Source organism: Biomphalaria glabrata, chromosome 1 (genome assembly GCF_947242115.1).
Source record: "Biomphalaria glabrata chromosome 1, xgBioGlab47.1, whole genome shotgun sequence".
NCBI classification, from domain to species: Eukaryota; Metazoa; Mollusca; class Gastropoda; family Planorbidae; genus Biomphalaria; species Biomphalaria glabrata.
In genome coordinates, this window is record NC_074711.1 from 27,860,950 (window position 1) to 27,884,515 (window position 23,566).

The window sequence follows — 23,566 nt, forward strand, 5'->3', positions numbered from 1 at the left end:
TTGGGCTTAGTCCGCTGAAATGATTTTTAATGCTATTTCTCCCTCATGCATTCTCTGATGAAATTGATACTTTAAACAATTATTTATTGTATCTTACAAAACATGAATCAATAAACAAAAATACTCAGTCAGTTAATTATTGGTAAATAATTATTTTGTTTGATATTGAATAAGGGAAATAACTTGTACATTATCAGTAGATACAGTTTTAAGGACGGAGTTCTTCCCCTTCAGGTAAGCTTTTTTTTTTTTTTTAAGTATTTTAAAAAATATTTGCTTACTTATGCATTTTAAGTCAAAATAAAACAATCTTCTCCATTTTGACCTAACAAACGTATTCGACACTGTTAGCAGTTCAAAAAGCAGGCCTGCAAAGCATCCAGACAATCTTAATACAGTTCAAGCTGCGATGGGCAGGCCACATCTGCAGAATGGAAGACTTCTGCATCCCTAAACGAATCCTGTATGGCCAATTAAGGGAAAGAAAGTGCTCACCAGGTGGACAAAGAAAAACGCTTCAGGGACACCTTCAAACCTTCTCTGAAAGTCTTCGGTATTGATCCAGCCACCTGGGAGACAGAAGCACATGACTCATGACAGAGCATCATGGCATCGCAGAGGACAAGAGTTACAAGAGAACAATGTTGGCAGAAGAAAAGCGTCAGAGAAAAAAAAAAAGAGCAAGTCCAATGACACTAGCTACAGCTGGAATAACCTGCCCAGTGTGCAGCCAAACATTCCATTATTTGGTAAGTCTAATTAGTCTAAAGTATTAATTACTAGAGACTACTAAATATATTCTAGATCTAGAATTTACTAGAATACTGAATAGCCTATCACTTTATAGTTTATTTAAATCTAGATTCTAGTCTAGATTCTAGATGTAAACAAGATCCACACTATACTACACTACTACAGACTACACTGACTATAGTAAACAAAATTGCAGTGACTCACAACACACTGCAAATCAATACACATAGACTTTATGATATCTATTCTTAGCCTTACTTTTTAGCACAAACTAAAACTTCACAACTTGAACTTGCCACAAGTCTGTGACAAGTGACAAACTCAACTGTTACAAACGCACTCACTAAGAAGTAAGTCTAAGCCTAAGGCTAAGGGGACATGAATTAAGCATTCGCTTGCGAGTTTCTATTTTAAAATTCTCATCAATAACCAAGCAAAAAGTTACACGTCATTTTTTCGAAGGATTTGTTGCCTGTGTATCTAACTAAAATGTTTTAGTTCTACGCAACTGACCCCGAAGATTTCCTGCCAGAACAACAAAATAACAACATGACCTCCTAACCTAAAATTCGAAACTTTCAAAATGTTTTTTAGACTATTAACATGACTGTCATGACTAGGCCCTAGGTCTAGGGTTAGATCTCTCTATAATAGATCTAGATATATCTATGTCTCGTTTTAAGCAACTAACATTTAAAATGAACTGAAAGTAGAATAAAAATAAATAAATTGACTGTAAAACAGTGTAAATTATTTAGATATAAGATCTAATCTAGATTAATATGCGAAACTAATGCTTTTGTAAACCAATAATCCTAAAGTTTTGAATAGTTACGAAAGAGATTAGAGTTGTCGCGCTGTTGTTTACATACTAAGACGTCTACATCTAAATCTAAATTTTAACTAGAGATCTAGAACTAGAATACTAGATCTATATTTTACCATATAAATAATTAAGTGACTGTAGTTCTTAGTGACTTAGTTCTAATTATATAGAGTCTAGATCTAGACTTTGAGATCTAGTCTCTTAATAGTCATAATTTAGACAATTTACAGTAAGAGTTAGATCTAGATCTATAGTAGATTCTTGTATTAGGCACACCGTATTCGGGAACTAGGTCAAATTTTTATTTTATTTATTTATTTGGTGACGGTTTAACTTACAAAAAAACAGAAAGCAGATTCTTATTCTGCAACTAAAGGACTATAAAAATAGCTGTGTTTCTTTGAATTACCACCCATAGTCAAGATTTTATTTTAAAATAAATCAGGTCACTTCATGCTCCTATAATAAACGCAGTTTTTGTGCTTTCTCCTTCAGCACACATCGAGCACCGTTAAGAAACACCACTATGTTATTGCTAATAAATTATATCTGTGTTAATTAAAAATTATTTAGATTGTATTAAAAGAAGTAGATTCACTTCTGCAATATGTATTTATAGTATATTGCCTCTCTCTCTCTCTCTCTAGATATATATATATATATATATATATATATATGCCTACCTATATAATCTATGTGTAGAAACAGAAATAAATCTATATAATTATAGATCTATAAATTAATTACTATAATCCAACAAACATGAGATTTTCAACTAGGCTACATGTATTCTCTGTCTCTTTCTTTTAATTCCCATCCAAGGACCCTCTTCTTTTCATAATTTGGATGTTCGTTTTGTTACATCCCCTCCCTCCCATAGATGCTTATAATTCTTTTCATGACTCTCTCCCCCTTCCCTCCACTGCCTGTATGATAGGTTGTGACACTACACACCTAGTGTATACCTCTCCTCACCACCAGCGCTCGCCTGGCGTGATCACCTGCAGTGGGCATGGTCTCTGGCTTCAAATTAGCAGCCCGCACTTTTTCTTTCATTCATAAATTATATATTCTAGATTTCTCGATCTAGGTCACATTTATTTATTGAAAAAAATCATAGATTTATTAATCCCAATAATATTTCTTATTACGATTTTGCCTTGTGCACTATAGGAGAATGTGTTTAATTCATTATTATTCATTGAAACACCTCCTTTTTTAATTTTTTTTAACAGCTAACAGTATGAATGTGATTGGAATGTCTTTCTAAAGATGTTTGGAAGCTTATTTTGATAAATCCACCAGCCTACGATCAAACAGGCTCATAATATAGCCTTCATCCCTTATATGGGTATGAATTGCCGGGGGAGGTTTAAACAATAGCTTTACATACTTGGTTACCGAGAATCTAAAAAACTGCCATCTGCTTTGGAAAAGCGGAACAAAAATACAGGAACTTATCTAAAATTGGACATGCACTGTCCCGAAACATCGTTTTTAGCTCCAAACATAAAAACAAATTAATTATAAACAAAAAAAGCGACGTGTTTCTTAAAGGAGATTTTGATGAGCTGTGCCTAATATAAGAAGCTACTATAGATTCGTTCGACTCGGTAACTTATTAGTAACTAGAATAGATCTAAGTCTACTTCAACTTGTCAAGTCCAACTTAAAACTACAATCTAGATGTAGTCCAAGTTAAAGAAGTTAGAGTAACTTAGAGTGTTAGAGTGAACAAAAAAAATACTTATTTTTTTTTATTGTCAATGGTCAGTGACTTTACTACATTTATTTAGTCACTAGTCTACTATTCAGGAAATATTTGTTAATGTTGACAATCTGTTCATGTCATAGCAAAAATTATTACTATACTAATTTAGTAATTAGATCTATGATCTAGCTATCATAGCTATGTATTATATTTTAACATTTTTTAAATTATTAAAAAGATTTGCTAAATATCATAGATCTAAATATTAAAAATAAATATAAAGAATTTTTTTTTTTAGAAATGGCGAATAGAATAAGTATTGGAGATGCATATAATCGTTTTATGCTTTTAAACCAAATGAGTGTTAATACCAAGGAAAATGCTAGAGAAAATGAGAGAAAAACTGCTGACAGTCACAATAGCTACCTTGAACGTGAACAAAACGTGAGTAAGCCTATGTTCAAACCACTTATAGCATTTGTTAATTTCCAGTTGTCTTGTTTGAAAGAGCCCAGCTGCCATCTGCTCTCTTCTATGTCAGTTAAAGCAAGCTGGCACCTAAGTTTGTCTTTAAAGCATTTTTGGGGGGAACAAAGTAATACCTTTGCATACCATTGTCTCTAGAAGAGGAGATAAAAAAAAACGTATGGGGAAGGCTGCATCGACCTTTGCTAGACTCTGACCAAGAGTTTGGGAAAACCAGAAGCTCACTACAGCGACCAAAATGGAGGTCTATAAGGCATGTATCCTAAGCACGCTACTGTATGGCAGTGAGTCGTGAACTACCTACACAAAGAAAACTAGACTCACTCCACTTGCAATGCCTACTAAGGATCTTGAAAAATAACATGGAAAGAAAGAGTATGCAATACTGAGATCCTTGCGAGAATGGGCCTTTACAGTCCTCAGGCAACACCGCCTGCGCTGGCTTGGATATGTTCGCCGGATCGAAGACAATTGCATCCCAAAAATCATTCTGTATGGGCAACTTGTGTCTGGCTCAAGAAAAACTGGTCGCCCATGGGATTTAAAATCAGTGAACATTGATACTGACCATTGGGAAGACATAGCCCTAGACCACACTAAAGGAGAGAGATTGTGACCAAGAAAGCTATGGACAGTGAGAAAACATGGACTTCAGCTCTTGAAGAAAAGTGTTCCATATGGAAAATGGCCGGCTCCTCCACCACCAAAGCGAAAGCCATTTTGACCTCCAATATATGTGGACGGGAGTGTCTCTCCAAAATAGGGCTCCACAGCCATATGAAAAAGTGTTTGAGATGTAGCATAGTTATTCTACAACTGAAGGAGGCCAAATAACTAACTAACTATATATATATATATATATATATATATATATATATATATATATATATATATATATATATATATATATATATATATATATATATATATATATATATATATATATATAAGTGTGTGTCTGAATGTAAATTTATCTTTATTATATTTTGACCCTTCGATATTTTGAATGTTTTTTGTACCATAGAATAGGCTCTTTCTGGAGTTAGTGGAATGATAATAGACACCCCCTACCTTGTCAGCTAGAGGGTCTGGGGGGAACATTTTTGAAAGAGAAAAAGTCTATTCTTGCATTTTCTTGCAATGCTTATTCTCATCTCATGTACTTTATATAGAATTGTTATCAGATTTCACTATCATAAAAATATGTTCATGTACTGTAGCCACTGTTATGTACTAGATTAGAGAGTATGTTAGTTTTGTTAGACAAATATATTGTGTATTGTTTTTAGTGGTAAAGTGATGTAGTAAGACAGACTAATGATGTAGTTGACAAGGCAAACAAGAGAGCAACATGGCGATAGTATAGTAGTAGTTTGTTTTGGATGTTAGTTAGAAATAGCCAAGACGGACTTCCCAGTGATAAATAAAGGTGTCATTTTATAACAGTGAAAGTTGTAATCGAGTATATTTTTAACTTGTAATGTTCTGTGGCTAATGTGAAGTAATAATTGAGATAGAAGTGAAGTCAGATTAGATTAGCCCACAACACCACTCATGATCTTTTGAAAGCATGCTTATTCATTTTTAAAACTAAACAAGCATGTAGTATGCATATATTTATTTATAAATGATTCTTAAATCAATATTAAACAAACTATTTTAGGAGTTTAGAAAAGAAGTCAACAAAGATTTTCATTTTTCTCCTACAATGTTATTTAATGGTCTTACAATAGTTCATTTAATATCACTGTTGTGAATGCAATTCAGATTTTCAGTAAAACCAACCCACAGAGCCACCTTTGAGTTTTTGCATGCTTTCTCTTTTTTTTTTTTGTTATTTATTGCAAATTATTAAAAAAAGCACTTTTATTTAGCTTATTAGAGGAAAATAGCTGGCAGCAGATGGCCTCTGAAAGAGACAGTTGGAGAGCTCTCTCAAAAGCTGGGGGATAAAACATTTGAGACTCAAAAAAAAGCTATTATTGAAGACAGGCTACTATATCAAGAGGCCGAAAAGACTGGCCCCAAAACCCTCCTATAGAAGAAAAACTGTAAGGAGAACTGCCTGATCTGAAAACCACTATGCAGTTCATCTCAGATATAAGATTACTGATCTTAACCCTACGACATGTAAAATGACAATGACGAAGAAGAAATGAAGACAGGCACAAAAGATGGAAATAAAACTTAAATAGACCGCCAGCAGACAATGGCTTTGCCTGCATGAAATGTGGGAAATTATGCAGGTTGCAACTGGGTTTGCATAGTCATGTGAAACACTGCATTCATCTTTAATCTTCTGAATCAAAGACATTGCCATTATAATGTTAAAATGATTGGATTACTTTCTTAATTATTTTGAGATTAATTTTCTGGTTTTGTACTCCCTTATCCATAATGCCCTCCAAAATGTTCCCCTCTCCAATAGGTATCCTCAGCTTTTTTATTAGCTTCCTCTCCATATTTATAAAAGTTATGTATACTTCAGCCAGTCACATGTTAGTTGTAAATAAAAGTCTTTTTACTGTAAGGTCTCTTTGACTTGATGATCAAAGCAAAAGAAATTAATTACAGATTTGTTTAAAAAATTAGAAGAAAACTTGTAACTGTGTTTAATTTTTATATTTTTTCTCCAGGCTTTGAAATTAGAAAATACCAAACTGAGAAGTGAACTGGAAGAACTAAAGTGAGTCACATTTTTAAATATCAGAACATGATGCTTATTCAAACACTTTAAAATTATAAAGTGATTCCTTCAAAAAAACAAAGAGAATGTATTGATTTGTGATAACAGTTACATAGTAAAAATTTCAAACTTATGTTGAAATTTAGTAGTGGATGTTTTAAAAGAAAAAAATTCATTTCTACAGATCTACTTTAAAGCAAATTACTTGCGAAAATTCTCATGAAAAGTTTGATGAAAGGCGCATAAATTTAATGAAATTTCAAACCATTCAGCTAGAAAGACAGGTGAGAAAATGTCTTAGCTATTGATGTAGCTTCATATCATACATGAAACAGTGTGACTAGTAATATATATTATACAGTTTCCTTTTATTTTTATTAGATGCCAAAAACAATTTTTAAAAATAATTTTAGCTGATATTTTGACATTTTTAGTACTGTTCAACAGATATCTGTACTAACTGAAGCTTTAGGTTGCAGACAAGAGTCACTTTATGAAGTAGAAAATGTCTTGCTTTGGCAGGGAAATAAATTAAGGTACCAGTATTTTGGAAAATGATTTTTGCATTACAAGAAACAATTCTTTCATTGGTGCAAAGAAATGAAAATGTAGCTTGATTGCAAGGTGGACTCAGAGGTAAAAATACCTAAATTAAAAATCCAAGTCTTCACCAGGATTCACCCCCCCCCCCCAAACAATCACTTTACAACTGAGCCCCTGATCCTCCAAAGCACAAATAGGATTTACAAAAATAAACTCTTTAACAATGTGCATTAGTCATCTATAAAAAAAATAAGCAAGCCTTCACATGTTTCTTGAAGACAATGTTTGGCCTTTAAGTATCCTGACCAATAGTAAAAAAAGGGAACTAATCACTTCTTTCAGATCTGATGTAGCTGTATTTGTATTGGATGTAAATTTTCCTTCAAGATTTTAGGATTTGTATAGACATAAAATATTGATGTGACTTTGAATAAAGAGTTTGAATTACACTTCAGCAATGGAAATAAATGAGTTAGTCCATAAACTTGAGTTTTTTTTGTATTTGTTCTTGGTTCGTAAATGTCGACAAAGTTTTCACTGGAATATTATATTTCTTTGCAACAGCTTTCTTTTTTTTTTTTTTTTGTCGTTGAACATCCTACATTTTCATTTTCAATTATAATAGATTTCTTTTTCCCTTGTCATTCAGTTTCATACTAAGAAAATAGCAATATAGCAAGTGATAGTTATTGCAACACAGCATATATTGTCTGGTGTATATATAAGAGATAAGGGAATGAGAGAGGTGTCTTTGATAACTATTTGTCATTCCCAAAATATTATATAACACACCACACACACATGCAACATGCAGTAATAGAAATCTATTGATAGCACAATGTTGAAGAATTGACCATTGGTTATGGGTGGGTGAAAAAAATGTGTGGAAAATATATATATTTTTTTAATTATTAGGTATAGGGCATATTTGACTTAAAATTAATCACTTACTTTTTTCAATAAGGATAAAGAAGAAAAAAAAAACATTGAAGGTAATTCAAATTAAGCAGAACTTAGACTTATGAGGGCTCAAATCATTTGGATTCCACTGTATTTTTTGTTAATCATATGCTCTATTTCAAAGGACTATCCAGATTACCAAAGAGACCATACAGAATCTGCAAAGTCATTTTAGAGGTTAGCTTGGTACTTGCTGATAGGCAGTGTTGCCAAGATAGAGACCGGTGGCTTGATTTCTGTTTTGTCCTTGTATAGTATTCACCCTACTTTCTTCACTTTTCTCTTTATATGTGTTACACTACTAGCCTTTTGTTTTATCTACCTGAAATGTGATTATCACTTTGTTTTGATGAGGTGTAACTTTGGTGTTATTAATGTAAATTGTCCTCCAGAAATTGTAGAAAAATGAAATAGTTCATGGAAAGATGGTAGTTGTGCATATTTGGTAACCAAATTTTTTTTTTTACTAATTTTACTATTGAATCAATGTTCATGTGGTGTATTACCACTCCAGTAGTGATGTCAAATGTTATTCTGCTATTTACATTAGCTATGTGAGAATGAAAAATTGAAAGATAGTTGTTTCCTTTGCAGTGATCATAACTTGATAGCTTGTCATTTAAAGTTTTAATAGATATCTTGAGTTCTCAAATTTGTTCAGTATTTTGGTTGCCAATTGAAAGGTCTACTGGCTGATTCTTAAATCTTTTTTGAAATTTCTAATAAATCCTGTCATTTTCTTTACCCTATTATATGACATACTTTATATATTAATAAAATTAAAACTATATCTATTAATATCACTATATGCACAAATTGTTGGTTGTTCTATTTAACTAAGTTATGTCAGATTTTAATGTTTTTTTATGAATTGAAAAGATGGTTATGGTCAAATACTTATTCTATTACTCTATAGGTCACTTATTCCAAAAACTTCAAAAGGCATAGTGTCCCTAGAGTCTACTGATTTGACACAAATGCTTGAAAATCTGGAATCATCAAGAATTAAATTGTTCAAATCATTAGAGGTAATACTAAAAATCATCATATTAAAAAAAACAATTAGGCCTATATTTTCTTTAATGCTCAAATTATTTTAAAACATAGAAAAAGAAGTTTTTTGTCTAGAGGTCTCTTAGCCTTTAGGGACAATGTTGTTCTAATCTATTTCTGTGGCCTACATTTAATAAGGTTATCATAATAATAATAACATTGAATTTTTTCAAACAATGTCAGGTACCCAGTAGAGCTTACTGGGACACCATTAAACTAACAAGAAAAATATAATAAATATATTTTTTTTAAAGACAATACCTCCATTATTAAACTTAAAATATAATAAAATAATACAAAAAAATAATTTAAAAAATAGTTGATTCAATTAGAACTGTGACATCATCAACTGCTTGAACGTACAGTTTTTCTGATTCAGCTAGCGGGCAAGGCATACCTGTGAGATTATTTATTGGTATGTTCATTACATGGACATCTAGATCAAATACTAGACCTAAAGTTTTGATTTAGAACTCTTTAACTCTTTCTCTCCTAATTGATGATACCATCGTTGATTTGAACTCATTAAATTAGATTAATGTTTAATTTTATAAACTTTACTTTGTCTTATATAAAATAAATCAAACATTTTCTGGTAACAAATGAAAACATTATTGAAGCTTAATAAAAACAAGGTTACAAAGACAGTTTGTGTGGAAACACAAACTCAAAATTGGCCCCCAAAGTGCTTTACCCCTCAGCCACAGCATCTCAGAATATATTTATTTAGCGTACACTTATATTTTTTAAAATAATAATTATTAACCTTATCCATACATTCAAAATTAATAACCTTACATGTAATAAAGGGAAACTAAAAAAGGTTTATTCTTCTAACAAAATTAGATAAATTGGCAACACGAAAAAAAATAATTCTTGACCTACTTTAAGCTACAAATGTGTAAAAATGACAAGAAGACTTTCCTCTCGCAAATAAAAATTTATATCTCCATGGTCATTTGTCAGACATAGATAAAGCCCTCAAGTTCAAACTACTTGTAAAAAAAAATTGTTTATAATTAAAGCCAATGAGAATGAATTTCTGAAGCTCTGAAATGCTAGAAAATGCTTGGTGCCTGGGCTTTGTCCTGTATCTTGCTGAGAAAGCTTACAGGCTATATGGGAGGGGGTGGCACTACTAGTAATTAATTAATTTATTTAGGCACAAATGTCCAAGATGTTAAGTGCTCACGACAGACCGGAAAAGGTGTGGGGGGGTGGGTGACAGAAAGGTATTTTTAAAGGCCAAAGGATTGGTTGCATTTGCATTGTATTTACTCAAAATTTGAGTATCAAGTAGAAATGACATTAAAATGCTTGAAAATTAAATCAGGTGACAGCGTCTCATTTTCTAAGAATAACTTTTTTTCTTTGCTAAAGACATTATTAACAAGATCGATTCAAAAGATTCTTTTGAAAAAGAAACGGAAAATTTTAAAATAGAATTGGCACTCATCTTACTGTTTAATAATAAAAACATATTCAGATGTTTAAAAAAAATGCTATTGTAATCTATTTTCCCACTGATGTTTGTTGTGCTTCAAAATATCAAATCCTACCATTTTACCTGTATTGCTTACCAGACAATGGACTTACAGGGGCTGCTTATGAGTTTGTGTTAAAACAGTTCCCTTTTTTTTTTAAATTTTATGCTCCCCAGAATTCAACAAAAGAGTCAGCTGGAAAACCTTTGCTGTTATTAAATCCATTTTTAGGAGGAAAATATAGAAAAGAAGAAAGTATCTCACTGCTGGATATATCTTTACAATGCATGGACTATGTTAATTTGAGACATGTTGTAAGTATTATTAAACATTGAATGTGAACAAAAGCATTTCTTTAATATACTGAAAATATATTACTTTGGGCTTTTAAAAAATGTATCTACTTTTTTAGTTGAATAATTTTGTCTCTTGTTGAAAGCAGAAATAAATTTATTTCAGAGCAAGCTAGAATCAAAATTAAGTATACTTTACAAAGATTTAATCCAATTACAAAAAGCCTTGGAAATAAATGGCATTCAAGGAAGCATTGCTGAAAAAAAACGATTAGACAGTATCATTTTGAAAACATCTGTGAATATCAAAGATGCTGCTGATGATCTTTTAAGTCTGTCTCTTCTCTGTCCAAGTGCACCATGGGTAAGTTTAGTTGTCATGTTTTTGTGAACTGTGTCCTTATGATTTTATTAAAATTAAATTAATTAACTTTCAGGCTCTACAAGTACTTTCAGGCAGTGAAATTGTAGTCAGTTGTTTATGTGAGTGTAATGTGACAAGCACAGTGATCAATGGCTTTTACTTCCCTGAAAGATCTAAAGTGCCCATACATTTGTTAAATAACACAAACTACCTATTTCATCTTGTTTGAAAAATGCTTAGTTTTGTTTGTTTGTTTTACATGTTTTGGATGTTCCTTCAGATTTTGAAGATAATTACATCCTAGCCCAAACCCCATGCATGATGATGGTGGATGGCGGCGTCTGAACCTGGGACATTGAGTCTATCAAATGACAGTTCAGTCCAGAACACATACCACACGACCAGGCAGCCATCCATTATGCATTAATTATGCATAGGTATATTAAAAACAAGAGACCAAAATAAGTTGTATCTTTTCAAGCATGATAAAGGCAATGGTTGATTGGATTTTGAATAGCTCTTTCAGTTTTTGTTATCTATATTTGATGAGTGAACAGAGAGAAATGGCACCTTGGCACATAAAAATCCACTTGGTTAGCTGCACAGGGCTATTATTTATAAGAAATTTAGAATATTCTCCTTTGATTTCTCCAGAAGGAACTAAAAAGACCACTTTGTAAGCAGGTACCTGTTGATAGGCTCATGGCAGCCCTTCCTCCTCTTCCCCAATGTAAGCGGGAGGAAGTTGTCCATGTACTTGAAGCTTGTATCAGAACCTGCAATCATAGACATCTGTTGCTACAGAAAAAAAGTGAAGCCCTAAAAGATGAATTATCATTTCATAGATCAGTGTATGATATACAGATGCAGTACACACAGGATCTCATTGATGCAGTCAGGTGAATATCTTATAAATCCTATATTATACATTTTAAATTGAAAAAAAAAATATTAAAAAACACTTTTTTTAGTCTAGACACTCTTTTTTTGCAAGATGGTACAAATATTAAATTCTAAATAATCCAGTCCACACTTTTCTATTATACCTATTAGTTATTTTTATCCATTAGCTCTTCACTGACAAATGTGCTTGTTTTGTTGTAGGATTAAGATTTCATTGGTTACATCAGGACTAAATGCTTCCATTTTCAAAAATCAAACAAAGCATTAGGGTTTATTTAAAGAAATTTAAAAAATCAAACAATAATAAAAAACTAAAATGTTATTCAAAATTGTTAAGGCCAATATTAGATTATGCATCCTCTTGGGACCCTTCAATTCATGACTCAAAATGGAGCCACGAAATTTATAACAAACAAATATTCACATTTGATTAGAGTTTTGATTAGAGTTACAGCATTAGTAAAATTAATCAATTTAGAGCCCATTCTGGAAAGAAGACTAAAAAATAAAGTAGCAAACACTGAACCATAATTTACAAATACAAATCCTAATAAAATACAAAGAAACAGTTCTTATTCCATATGCTAGGACAGATTTGTACAAGTTCTCCTTCTTCCCTAGTGCTAATAGAGCATGGAATGGGTTGCCTGAATCAGCCAGGAAAACCAACAACTTGGCAGATTTTAAGTCACTGTTTAACATACGTCTAGATTTACACATGGTTTAGTGTAAATCATATTTCTCTTCTCTTCTGAAATAACATATGAAATTTATAAGATAAGATAATGCTGACAAGTCTTTGTCAACAATCAATTAAGGAAACTTAATTTATTACCTTTTGCACAAAGAGTAAAGGTATTTGTACAATCTCACTTATAAGGTAAATGCAATATTCAATACACTTGTGTTTTTGTTATCTCCTACGTTTTACAACAGGACTGGCTACAAAGATTTTGAAACATCCATTCAGTCTGTAGTTTGTCAATCTTTACAAAGTAAGTACATTGATACAAATTTTTTCTGAACTTTCAAGTAGCATATTAGAATCCCAAAATTACCCCCAGTAAAACCTTCTTAGAATCCCAAAATTACCCCCGGTAAAACCTATAAGGAAAGGACTTATATTCATGAAACAAAAACTGTTTATTAATTCACCTCAACAGTATAGGGCTATACTGTTGCTCATGTTGACAATTTGTTTTAGAATTGACCCGATTTCATCATTTGTTTTGATCAGTATAAGTATATAACATCTTGTTTGCTTTGCTGTTGACGTTAAATAACTTAATTAAAATTTTAACTCTAGACCTACTGGAATCTTTTTCAAGACTAAAAAAATCTGCATCTGAAGAAGCATTGAAAGAATTTCTTCTCTTTATCAAAGAAAATGAAAATCAGGTAATAAATATAACTTATTGACAATTTTAGTTTTGTTCATAAAGTTCATAATAACACCTGCAATTGTATTGTTGTGTTTTAAGTCTTGAACATGATTTACTATGTCTTTTAGTTCACCCAGTTCTAATAAAGCTCTGGCATCTTGTCAGATATATCAATGATGCCATGTGTTGTTGCATTTGCCACATGACATCCTTATAAAACACTATCTGTTAAAGTAGCTGAACTCAAATAGACCTTTATTTCTTAAAGTCAAAGGGAAATCTCATTTTGTATTTAGTAAGATACATACATTGAAAACAAAATTGACCATGTTTATTACCACTTGGAAATTGCATTAAAGAATAATACATATTTAAATGCTTTTTTTCAATGGTCAACAAAGGATGTTGTCTAATCAGATATGTGACAAAGAAATGTACAGTTATGTACTGTTATACTTAAGACTAATTTATGCTTTTTTTTTTTTAACTCCATTAGTTAGCTTCTATTGTCAAAATGCTGAGCACTGAAGACAGTCATCACAAGGACAATGGTAATTTTTACATAATTTTTTTTCCAAACTTTCTTTTCTTAAAATGTTTTAAGTAGAAAGCTTTAGCTGATTCATAAAACTAATTTTATTTCACTTTATAGGCTCAACATTTGTGTCCCAATATGGAGAGACATTTTTAACCCAAGTTAACGACTTAATTAACCAGTGTCAACAGAAGCGGGATGAATCTATCCACAAGAACAAACAAATACAAGAGCAACAGAGCCAGTTAGAGGAGGAGCTGTGTAAACTTATTGAGGAACTAGAGGCTAAATATGATAAGCAATGGATACTGCAATCTGCCAAGAGAGAGAAGAGCAATGATACCATACAGAGAGGTTTTGTGGATGAAAAACATCAGAATGTATCCAGTAGTTCACAAATGCCTTCAGAAACACATCTTTCAGACAGTACTAGTCATTCTGATTATATTCATGAAACATCAAACAAGGGAAACAGTATCCTCATATATGACAGGAGTGACATTCCTAAAGTGACAGATTTAGTTTATAGGAAAGATACTGGTTGTGAAAAGTTACATAGAAGCCAGCATTTAAATAAGATTGATAGAGCAAGCCCACACAATTCTGGAATGTTAAGTGTGTCTGAGACAACTCAAGAAAAAAACAGGGTGGCATATTCAAGAAATGTAAAAAATAGAAAACCTTCAGTGCCATTAGTAGCTCAAAGAGTGTTAAAATTACAAAGACCTAAAAGCTTAATAAATCTAGGTAGTTCCAAGAAAGAGAGAGATTCAGATAATGATGTATGATTAAAATATTTATTTATTTTATAAAATGCTTGTTAATAGCTCATTCTTGTTATTTATTGAAATTAAAACTTTTTAGAAATTCTTTGCAACCAAGAGTAGAGTGCCACAATTGCAAACTTTTTCAAATATGCAGAGGAAATTTTTTAGGTATTGTTTTGTAAGTTAGATAAATCCTAAGCTGTTTAAAGAAACAAAATATGAAATCGCACCATAAATTTATTTAAAATTTATTTTGTTGTCAATTTTAAAGCTTGATACAGAGCATGTGCATAAAAAGAAGATATAGCCAGAAAATCAGATAACAAACAAAAACAATTTATGAAGACATAGAAACAATGACTGCAAGCATAAGAAATAATGTTCAATATATAATACAGTTGTAACATCAAAGTGTGGTACAAATTTACATTTTTTGCAAGTGTCTTGTTGAATCAAAGTGAACTCAAAAGAGATCTTTAGTAAGTGCTCTGCACATTACATCTACAATGAGTTTATTTACAATTTCGTATACACATTGTATATAAAACAGTGGACAAACAGATTCAACAAAATGTAGAAGCTTAATGTTTTAAAAAAAAAAAAAAAAAAGGGAAAACAAAAATATTTTAGTACCGTACTGGTACCAGTTGTACATCAACTTTTTAAGAAATTATTTTTTTTTATCTCGGGTATGCACAAGTTGACATGGCAAGCCAGGTGTGGCTAGTTCATTTCAAACAAATAGAAATCTTTCTCAGTTTTTTGCAATTTTTTTCTGTCACACATCTTGGGGTGGAACCTAAATAAACCAATATCTCAATTTTTCTATCTCTTTCCAGTTTATTCAGCTGCTAAGATTGTATATACCAATGACACAAACAAAAATTAATTCAATTTGTAACAAACATTTACTACTTTGAAGCTCTGTTGACAAATAGAATGCTTAATTCATCATAAATAAAAATTCAACATTGAGCCAATCAAATGTTGTTTTGTTTCAAACATTAGTTGAATGTTCTAAAATGTACCAAACATTAGAGTGATACATTAAACTATTGGCTGCAGGTAACAAAAGTGATACTCTTAAGTCTTAAAAAAAATGTTTTGACCTAGAACACATACACAGCAATCACAAAGTGATAATAAATATAGTGACATCAAATTACAACCAAAAGAAATATTTACATTCCATTGAGCTCAACAAAACCAGGGGAAGGAACAAAACTACTTTAGTACCATCAACAAGATGAACATTTGCACACAGTTAACACATTAGTACATTTCAATTGGTCAAACTGACAGCTACATATTTTTTAAGATGAAATAAAAATGCAGAAAATAGTACCTAGACCAACTATAGGTATTATATTCTATAAATAACATTAAAATTATTAAGATGTTTAGATATTTGTATGGTAAGATATTTTTGATATCGCTATATTTGATACAACTTTAAAAAATGAGAGATATTAAGGATCAATAGGATGTATTAACATACAAAATGTTTAGATTAGTTAATATTGTAAAAGGCTTATCAAAACAGAATATTCATTTTTACGACACTTATGAAATCTTGTAAATTTGTATTTAATCTTACAGTGGCAATTGATATTTCTTTTATTGTGTGTGTGTGGGGGGGGGGGGGGGGAGAGAAGAGAGTAATAGCAGAAGTGGTGGAGCCTGTAGATGCCACACCATTTAGTTATGTTAAATAAATAATAAATATGCATACTATTTTAACATTAAAAGGTAAGAATTTTTTTTTTCTATTTCTTTTTTTGTTTATACCTTGAAAAGTTAATTCTTTTTATTTTATTTTATTCAAGGCTTAGTATTGGACTATATAAAACATACAGTGCAGGCTCAACTGGAGACCTAACCAATAGATGTAGAATAGCTAATCTCTGAGCAAAACATTCTTACTTCACTAAGAGCTTTAAAAAAAAACAACTAGGGTTGCAAAAAATGATGAAAAAAGCATTTTTTTTTTTAAACAGAAAATATTTTCCCAAACAGTATCAAAATAGCAATGATTGCCTTAAGCCTTGTATACATTGTTTTAAGATTTAATATTTCAAATAAAAACGGAGGAAATTATTATGTTCTAAATAACACTAAATAATTTAAGTCACACTAAATAGCCTAGCGAAAATATCAAGTAAAAAAAAAAATACATATATAAATATAAAAACAAGGATCCACTTAATTACAGAGAAATGAGTGACAACAGTCAATTCCTCCTAACTTCTACTTTTAGTAGTTTTGCTAACAATTGAAGTAGACCCTACTGGGAGTACAAAGAAATAACTTTATAACTATAATTAGCACCATATTGGCCACCAAAATCTTAAGAATTCTTACAATCATATAATAAATAGTGTTATACATTAATAAAATGAATCCAAATACAAACAAAAAAATCTCCAGAATTAGCTTTATATAGATCTAAATAACAACAAAAAAGTATTTTTAAAACTTTATTTCAATATTTCTTTTGAAACAGATAAAGATCTCCAAGATATATATATTTATATTGAATGCATGTTAATATTTACCTGTTGGCATTCATGTTTTATAAACAAACCATACATAGATTTAAAATATATATTTTATAACTTTTTTCTTGTCTTTTCTACTTTATGAATCATTTCAAGACTCAACTTGGTTGGATATCCATGACTTTACAAACCCACTGTCCAATGGAGATGTCAGAATTTTCATATTTCTTTACAAATGGGTGATTCTAAGTAGAAATAAAGATTTCAATGATTTAAGATTCTGTCTTTACACATCTTTAAAACACCTGATCATTTTGAATGTTTATCTGGCAGAATAATTTACATTGAAAAATACTTTTTTTTCTTAAAATGAAGATCTTATAAGTGAAGTATTAGTGTTGTATTCATTTAGGGTTATTCTCTAAATATTTTGTACATTCCGTTGGTTTGTGTGAAAAATTATTTTCAGTAATTTCTCCATTACCTGACGTAATAATAGTGAAGGTAAGAGGCTAACATTCAGCTATTTCTGAATAGGTTTAAAATAAGATTGAGAGAAAGTGAGATGGGAAAAATGGTCACTGTGTTGGTTACAAAATGTTCTTGTCTGTCACTAGAATAGATTGATAGACCAGTCAACTATACTTGCAACACATTTGCTAGCAAAAAAAAAACGTTACATTAAAAACATTTTGTTGAGAAACAAACAGATTCACAAGGATATATTATATGGTCAATACTTAGACTAAATGCTTTTGATAACAATGTCTTGTACCCGTTAAAGCTAGTTAAAAAATGGCATCTCCTTTTAACCAGGTTTCAAATTATTAAGGATACACTCACTATTATGCAGCTGATAACTCTAGGCACTCTTCTGGCAAAACTTTAATTTTATATCAAAATAAACATAACAAAAATGTATTCATCAACAAATGCAAGATGATTGACTAAATATTACTTACAATCAAAGACTGAAGGTCTGCTCTATCTGAAGGATTTTTTTTCAAGCTGATAAGAGAAAGAAAGAAAAAAAAAACACCTTTAACTAAACACTATTAAAAAAAAAAAAAAAAGAAAGGACAAACAAATGAAATATAGATAAAGAAATGAAACATTTGTTTAAATGTTGAAAGGCTTACCATCTATCAACAAAATCCACAAATTCATCAGAAAATCTTCCCTTGGGTAAAGTAGGAGGAGGCTGTAGTACACAAATTAAAATGATTAATGCAAATACATTTTGTATATCATATACATAGATCAAACAAAATGCTTATTTAATTTTTTAAATACTTGAGTTTAATGAAATCTAAGTTCATGACTAGTGCACTCAGAAGAATTCAATGTCATCTAAGAATTTTACAAGCAGTTGAGTTCTGACTCCAGCTACAAGTGATAGCTAACATAAGTCAGTACATTCAGCTGCCAAAATGCCATTTATACATTGTTGCCAAAACACAGATTTGTGAACATTGTGACCAGCTTGCAACATTAGTGCAGTTCTGTGTCTCTCTCAAACATTATCACACACCAGACAGGCTATAGATTAACCTTTAGTTGTAACATACATATATATTTAGAGAGAGAATTATAATCAGTTTAATGAACTTAAAACTTCATATTGGTAGTATTAAAAAAAAAACAACAACAACAACATATCTAAGCCTGAAGCCAAAATAATTTAAAATTAAAAAAAAAACAACTACAAAGCCAAAACTAAGTTGTTGTTTTTTTAACAATATCTAACAAAACAGAATGTGCTTCATAGATGATCATCTTTTTAATCATTTATTTTTTTCAGTGGGACTTACACTTCACAAGTCTAAATACTAATGGGAATACAAATGGACTGGGAAGCATGCATCTATAAAGGATACTCCAGTTTGACCACTAAAAACAGATTTCACAGAAATATAACAGCGTTGTGTGCTGAGTAAACAAAAAACTGACAACCTTTTCTAAAAGGTGAATAATAATGATTTTTAAATAGATGTAGTAACTGAGGAAAAAATATCTATTAATATGCTTTTGTATTGTCTCAAAACCAATAAATATTGTTGTCACTAGAAAGTGTTCAACAAACTTTTGAAATGTAACACAGTATTACATTAAGCTGATAAAAAAGTAAAAAAAAAATGTTAGGAGACAAATGAAAAAGACAACATCTAAAAACACACAAAACAGCAGAAAGATGAGGTTTCTACACACACACTGCATTTCAGCCTGATAGTGCGTGATGTGTATCTGAGGTATATGAAAAGAATTTTTTTAGTTTTTATTTTGTAAATAAAGCCTATGAGACCTCTGTAAGAGACGTGAAGCATATTGTCAACTGGACAATATCAATGACCAAATAAAATGTCACCATAATAAATAGAAGTGAAAGTAAAACAAAGTGGTTCTAGCACAAATATAAATAAAAACAACAATTAGAAACTGATATCGTTTCCAGACTACATACTACAAGAGAGAAATAGTGTTTACTTAATAAAATGTTGATATTTCTTTTTGATCTTAAAATACATAGTCAAAACTTAACACATATGTCACAAAAACAAGGATATATTTTCAGTAAATAATCTTTATACTAATCATGCACTATAAAGGCCATTTAAAAAAAAAAATTCCAAGCACACAAATGTAATTTTACATGTAAATTACTTTAAATAAACTGCATATTTTTTTCTTAAACTTTATATATCAACTGCAAAAATCAAAAGAACATTTGTGCTTATAGGCAATACTTAAATCAAAGCATTGACATAGCTTTAGAAAGTAAACAACAATACAGTAATGTGCAAGTCTGATCCACAATTGTATTGCAGTCAAGCATTATGCAGATTTAGTGCAGAAAATAGAATGCTAACAAGATTCATTGATTTTTTTCTTTTTTTTTTTTCTTTTGAATTATTTGTGAACAAAGCATGATACAAGCTTACTCCATTGTGAGTGGTTACAAAAACAAAATATGTTTTAACTAGTCCAGAATGAAACAATTAGTTGAACCACATGCAAATTGGCATTTTGAGCAACTTAAACCGTGGTGGTTGGGTTGGTGTTAGTTAAGATTTATATTTCTTGGCCAACTTTGATTTTAAATGAAAACATCTTTAGAAGTCAGCATTAAAAATTATAAATAAATATATATACAGTGAAATAATTTAAGCTATAAAAAAAAAAAGTTCTAACATGCTAGAAACAGAAAAATAAAAAACACTAAGAAAAAAAAAAAGAACTAAATAAATAAAATTTAAAAAAAAAAAAAACAGAAACAAAAAAAAAAAAGACTAATTAGAGGTCTCATAATAAAATTTGAAATGATAGTGCTTGAAACAACTAGACTTTTTATACGATTTGTTCTACCTCAAATACAAATTTTGATACTTTTTTTTTTCCAACCCCAAATGTATTTCAATGCAATTTACTACCAGTATTAAGATTATGGTCAAGCACAAATCATGTTTTGGGGAGGTCATGTCATAGTTTGAGCTTGTGTGGTGAAATTAGCAGCCTAGTAACCCAGAACCTGCCCAGGTACAGAAGTATTTTGCCTACTATTTCCTCTCATAGAATAATCATGTGACAAAGTAAGAGTGTTTATACTTAAAGTGATAGAGAAAAAAAAAAAAAAAGAGACAACAACAAGAGAAAGAGAGAGCAAGAGAAATATGATCAATATTACTCCATGAAGTTTCAATGTTCTTTAACAAACATGGAGCATGAACTATTGAATTTTTTACTCCAGCAATTATGTTGCACTCTATTGCCTAGGAAACACAAGACAGTTGAAAATTCAATCAATAGTTGGTAAAGCTTCATACTCCTGCAGTTTACACCATGATTATTCTATGTAGAGTAAAAGTACTAGACAGTCTAGTATTGTTTAAATAGAATTATGCAAAATAAAAAAGTATATATGAACTTTTAGGCACAGCACTTCTACAATTCATGTAGAATTTTGGGGCAAATTATGTAGATTATAGATATCCACATAAAAGCTGCCATCTTACCTTATTTTTATTGTTAAACTCTTAGAAGAATTAGTATTATGAATAATTTGAAATTCAGAAAGGAAATATCTAAATATTTATTCATATGTTCATAGTGAAAACTGATTTAGAGATTTTGAAATCAATGAGTCCAATAAGTGAATTAGAATTGCTTCCCATGTCTGTCTTTGTACTATTCATCTATTTCATATTTGAATGTTTTGAACAGGGGCAATGTTTTAAAGAGCGGTAGGTCACAAGATGCCAGTGTATTCAACCAACTTAGCTCAAACTATGTTTATAGCTGTTAAGGTATAAAACTATCAAAGTATCTGTGATCACATACCTCATTCACAATGTAATCTAAAAGCTCAAATATGGCCATAGATCGCGGTGCTTCAGCAGCGCCCCCCTTGGTTGGTACCGTATAGTTATTGCGGGTGCCTAGAAAGCAAGAGAAGACAACCCAGCTGTTACAGACGCACACACACTGAAAGCTGGAAATCTCCGACCAGTAAGGGGGAGGCAGCCACAGGAATTTCCAAATTAACATCAAAGTGGGTAAATAATGATAAATAATAACAAAACATAACTTAAAATAATGAACAAAGGTGGCAGGTGGAATATATCAATATATGGAATGGAACATGAAGAAAAAAAAATGCTGATGACATGGCACGAAAACATGAAAAAATTGCTGAAATAATTCATAATGAAAGTGAATCAAGGTATGATAAACATGGCCAAGACTTTCCAAAAGCATTATTACTGACATTCTAGACACTGAAGCATCATATTGTACAATTGTAGGAACCAAGAACACATTTAGAAACTTAGAAAAAAAAATTTCAGTAAAGTTTAAAACAAAAAACATTGTGCATTTAATTTGCAAGAAATTAACTTTGAGAGATGTGCAACCCAATTACAGTGAATTGAAGAAAAAAAGGCTTAGACACTTTTTTAAATGTTTTTGTTAAAAAGAAATTAATTTACTATCAAAAAGGGTTGTTAAAGAAATTCTTTTCTCCTTTTTTAATTTTCTTCAAAAAGACTAAAGTAAGCAATGTATAAAAGGTAAAAATACAGCAATGCTTAGAAAGCAAAGAAGCTTTCAAGAAATAAAACAACACTTATCCTTGATACACTTTCTAACTCTTTGACAAAAAAATTACTCTAATAAATGTGATGAAAATTAAAATGTGTTGAAATTAAATGCACATGCCAGCAAAATCAATAATGATTTTAATGGTTTTTGTTTTGGCATGTGACTACCAAAAAAAAAAAAGTGACACAGTATAATGCAAATGGAAAGCATTTTTTAAAAATTGTATGAACCACAAAACAATCTCCTGGAGATCACACTTCTTTCTTTGAAAAATAAAAAAAACAACACATTTATCTAATGGACAAAATAAATAGGAAATGTATTTGATGGATATCTGCTGTAATAGATGTCATTAATTTAACACTTAAGTGAATAAAGGTGTATTGCTTTTTTTTAACTTGTACATAATATTTAGTATTTCTGATATCAATGAGCATCAAATGCGTGTGTCCATGCACATAACATGACAATGTGTACAGCTGTCACAAACTGTAACAGTCGTGCATTGTTATCTTCAAATCTCAGATGGAACCAAAGTTGATGTGAATCAATGTCATCAATGCAGCCTGGTCAGTGTTATCAGACGATGAGTTAAAAGGTTTAGCTGAAGTTTACGATTGTGTTTTTTTAAAATTAGCTAAGAATCCCCAGCACCCTAAACTTAGCCAAGAGTTATGTTGTGAATGTTGAGAACAGAAGTGTTATATAAATGATGTCCAATGCATGAAACTAATTTGAGCTTTGTTCATTGAGGGAAGCTGTCTTTATATAATATTAATGCAGTTAAAGCAACAACTAAACAAGCTTTCATCACTCCTAAAACGGGAATCTAAATTTAAAAAAAAAAAGCTATTTATAACTTGGGAAATAAACAAACAAAAAACAAAACAAAAAAATTTTTAAAAACATTTTTTTAAGAAGCTTTCTTTTAGAAGTTTCTCATCAGCCCAGGAGGTTGGCATGCGGTTCCAATAAATATGCACAAGATTTACAGATAAATTAAAAAACAAGATTAAAGTAGTAATAAATACTGATGGACATCATGCAAGTGGACTCCCTTTGGGTTACCTCATTGACAATATATTCAAGCAGTTCAAAAATGGCCATTGGTAGAGGCCCATCTCCTGTAAAAACTTCTATGTCACCAGGACAGGCTGAAAGGTAACTCAAAGAGTGTGTTTTGGTACAAAAGAAAAAAGATTGAATCAACGACCAAAAAAAAGCTGAT

At 30.8% G+C, this 23,566-nt stretch overlaps 3 protein-coding genes across 17 annotated transcripts in view; 1 reads left to right on the forward strand and 2 right to left on the reverse strand.

The window, feature by feature from the left end:
* The window catches only part of LOC106070380 (uncharacterized), a 15,044-nt gene extending 13,667 nt beyond the window's left edge, over positions 1–1,377 (reverse strand). For 2 of the 8 annotated variants that reach the window (XM_056030843.1, XM_056030815.1), the window contains exon 1: positions 1,267–1,377. The gene's annotated coding sequence lies outside the window, so the exon portion shown is untranslated. Of the gene's footprint in view, positions 1–495; positions 520–1,011; positions 1,144–1,225 lie in introns of those variants that run through there. The other 6 variants (XM_056030837.1, XM_056030808.1, XM_056030822.1 and 3 more) reach the window with 5 other exon arrangements.
* Positions 1,074–16,735, forward strand: LOC106070383 (uncharacterized). Of its 7 annotated transcripts, none has more exons than XM_056030978.1 (13): positions 1,074–1,103; positions 3,589–3,734; positions 6,413–6,462; positions 6,647–6,746; positions 6,910–6,998; positions 8,882–8,993; positions 10,679–10,816; positions 10,962–11,159; positions 11,814–12,058; positions 12,999–13,057; positions 13,369–13,460; positions 13,941–13,995; positions 14,097–16,735. In XM_056030978.1, the coding sequence occupies exons 2-13, from the start codon at positions 3,591–3,593 to the stop codon at positions 14,765–14,767; spliced, it is 1,953 nt and encodes a 650-aa protein (XP_055886953.1). In that variant the 5' UTR covers positions 1,074–1,103; positions 3,589–3,590; the 3' UTR covers positions 14,768–16,735. The 7 variants fall into 7 exon arrangements, with proteins under 7 accessions (XP_055886953.1, XP_055886961.1, XP_055886943.1 ...); XM_056030986.1 differs by lacking the exon at positions 1,074–1,103 and adding an exon at positions 1,369–1,387; XM_056030968.1 differs by lacking the exon at positions 1,074–1,103 and adding an exon at positions 1,378–1,498.
* The window catches only part of LOC106070384 (dual specificity mitogen-activated protein kinase kinase 1-like), a 14,786-nt gene continuing 6,656 nt past the window's right edge, over positions 15,437–23,566 (reverse strand). The window contains exons 8-11 of one of the 2 annotated variants that reach the window (XM_013230275.2): positions 23,407–23,492; positions 18,384–18,445; positions 18,207–18,252; positions 15,437–17,489 (exon numbers count right to left, since the gene is read on the reverse strand). In XM_013230275.2, coding sequence (XP_013085729.1) covers positions 17,403–17,489; positions 18,207–18,252; positions 18,384–18,445; positions 23,407–23,492 — 281 coding nt within the window. In that variant the 3' untranslated portion in view covers positions 15,437–17,402. Of the gene's footprint in view, positions 17,490–18,206; positions 18,253–18,383; positions 18,446–21,579; positions 21,678–23,406; positions 23,493–23,566 lie in introns of both variants that reach the window. The other variant, XM_013230274.2, reaches the window with a different exon arrangement.

Bases quoted from the DNA above. Each gene is read 5' to 3' on its own strand.
- LOC106070383 (XM_056030978.1), top strand. From the start codon at position 3,591: ATGGCGAATAGAATAAGTATTGGAGATGCATATAATCGTTTTATGCTT. The intron at 6,463-6,646 runs GTGAGTCACATT...TCATTTCTACAG, and splicing joins AGTGAACTGGAAGAACTAAA to ATCTACTTTAAAGCAAATTA. The intron at 13,461-13,940 runs GTAATAAATATA...TAACTCCATTAG, and splicing joins TCAAAGAAAATGAAAATCAG to TTAGCTTCTATTGTCAAAAT.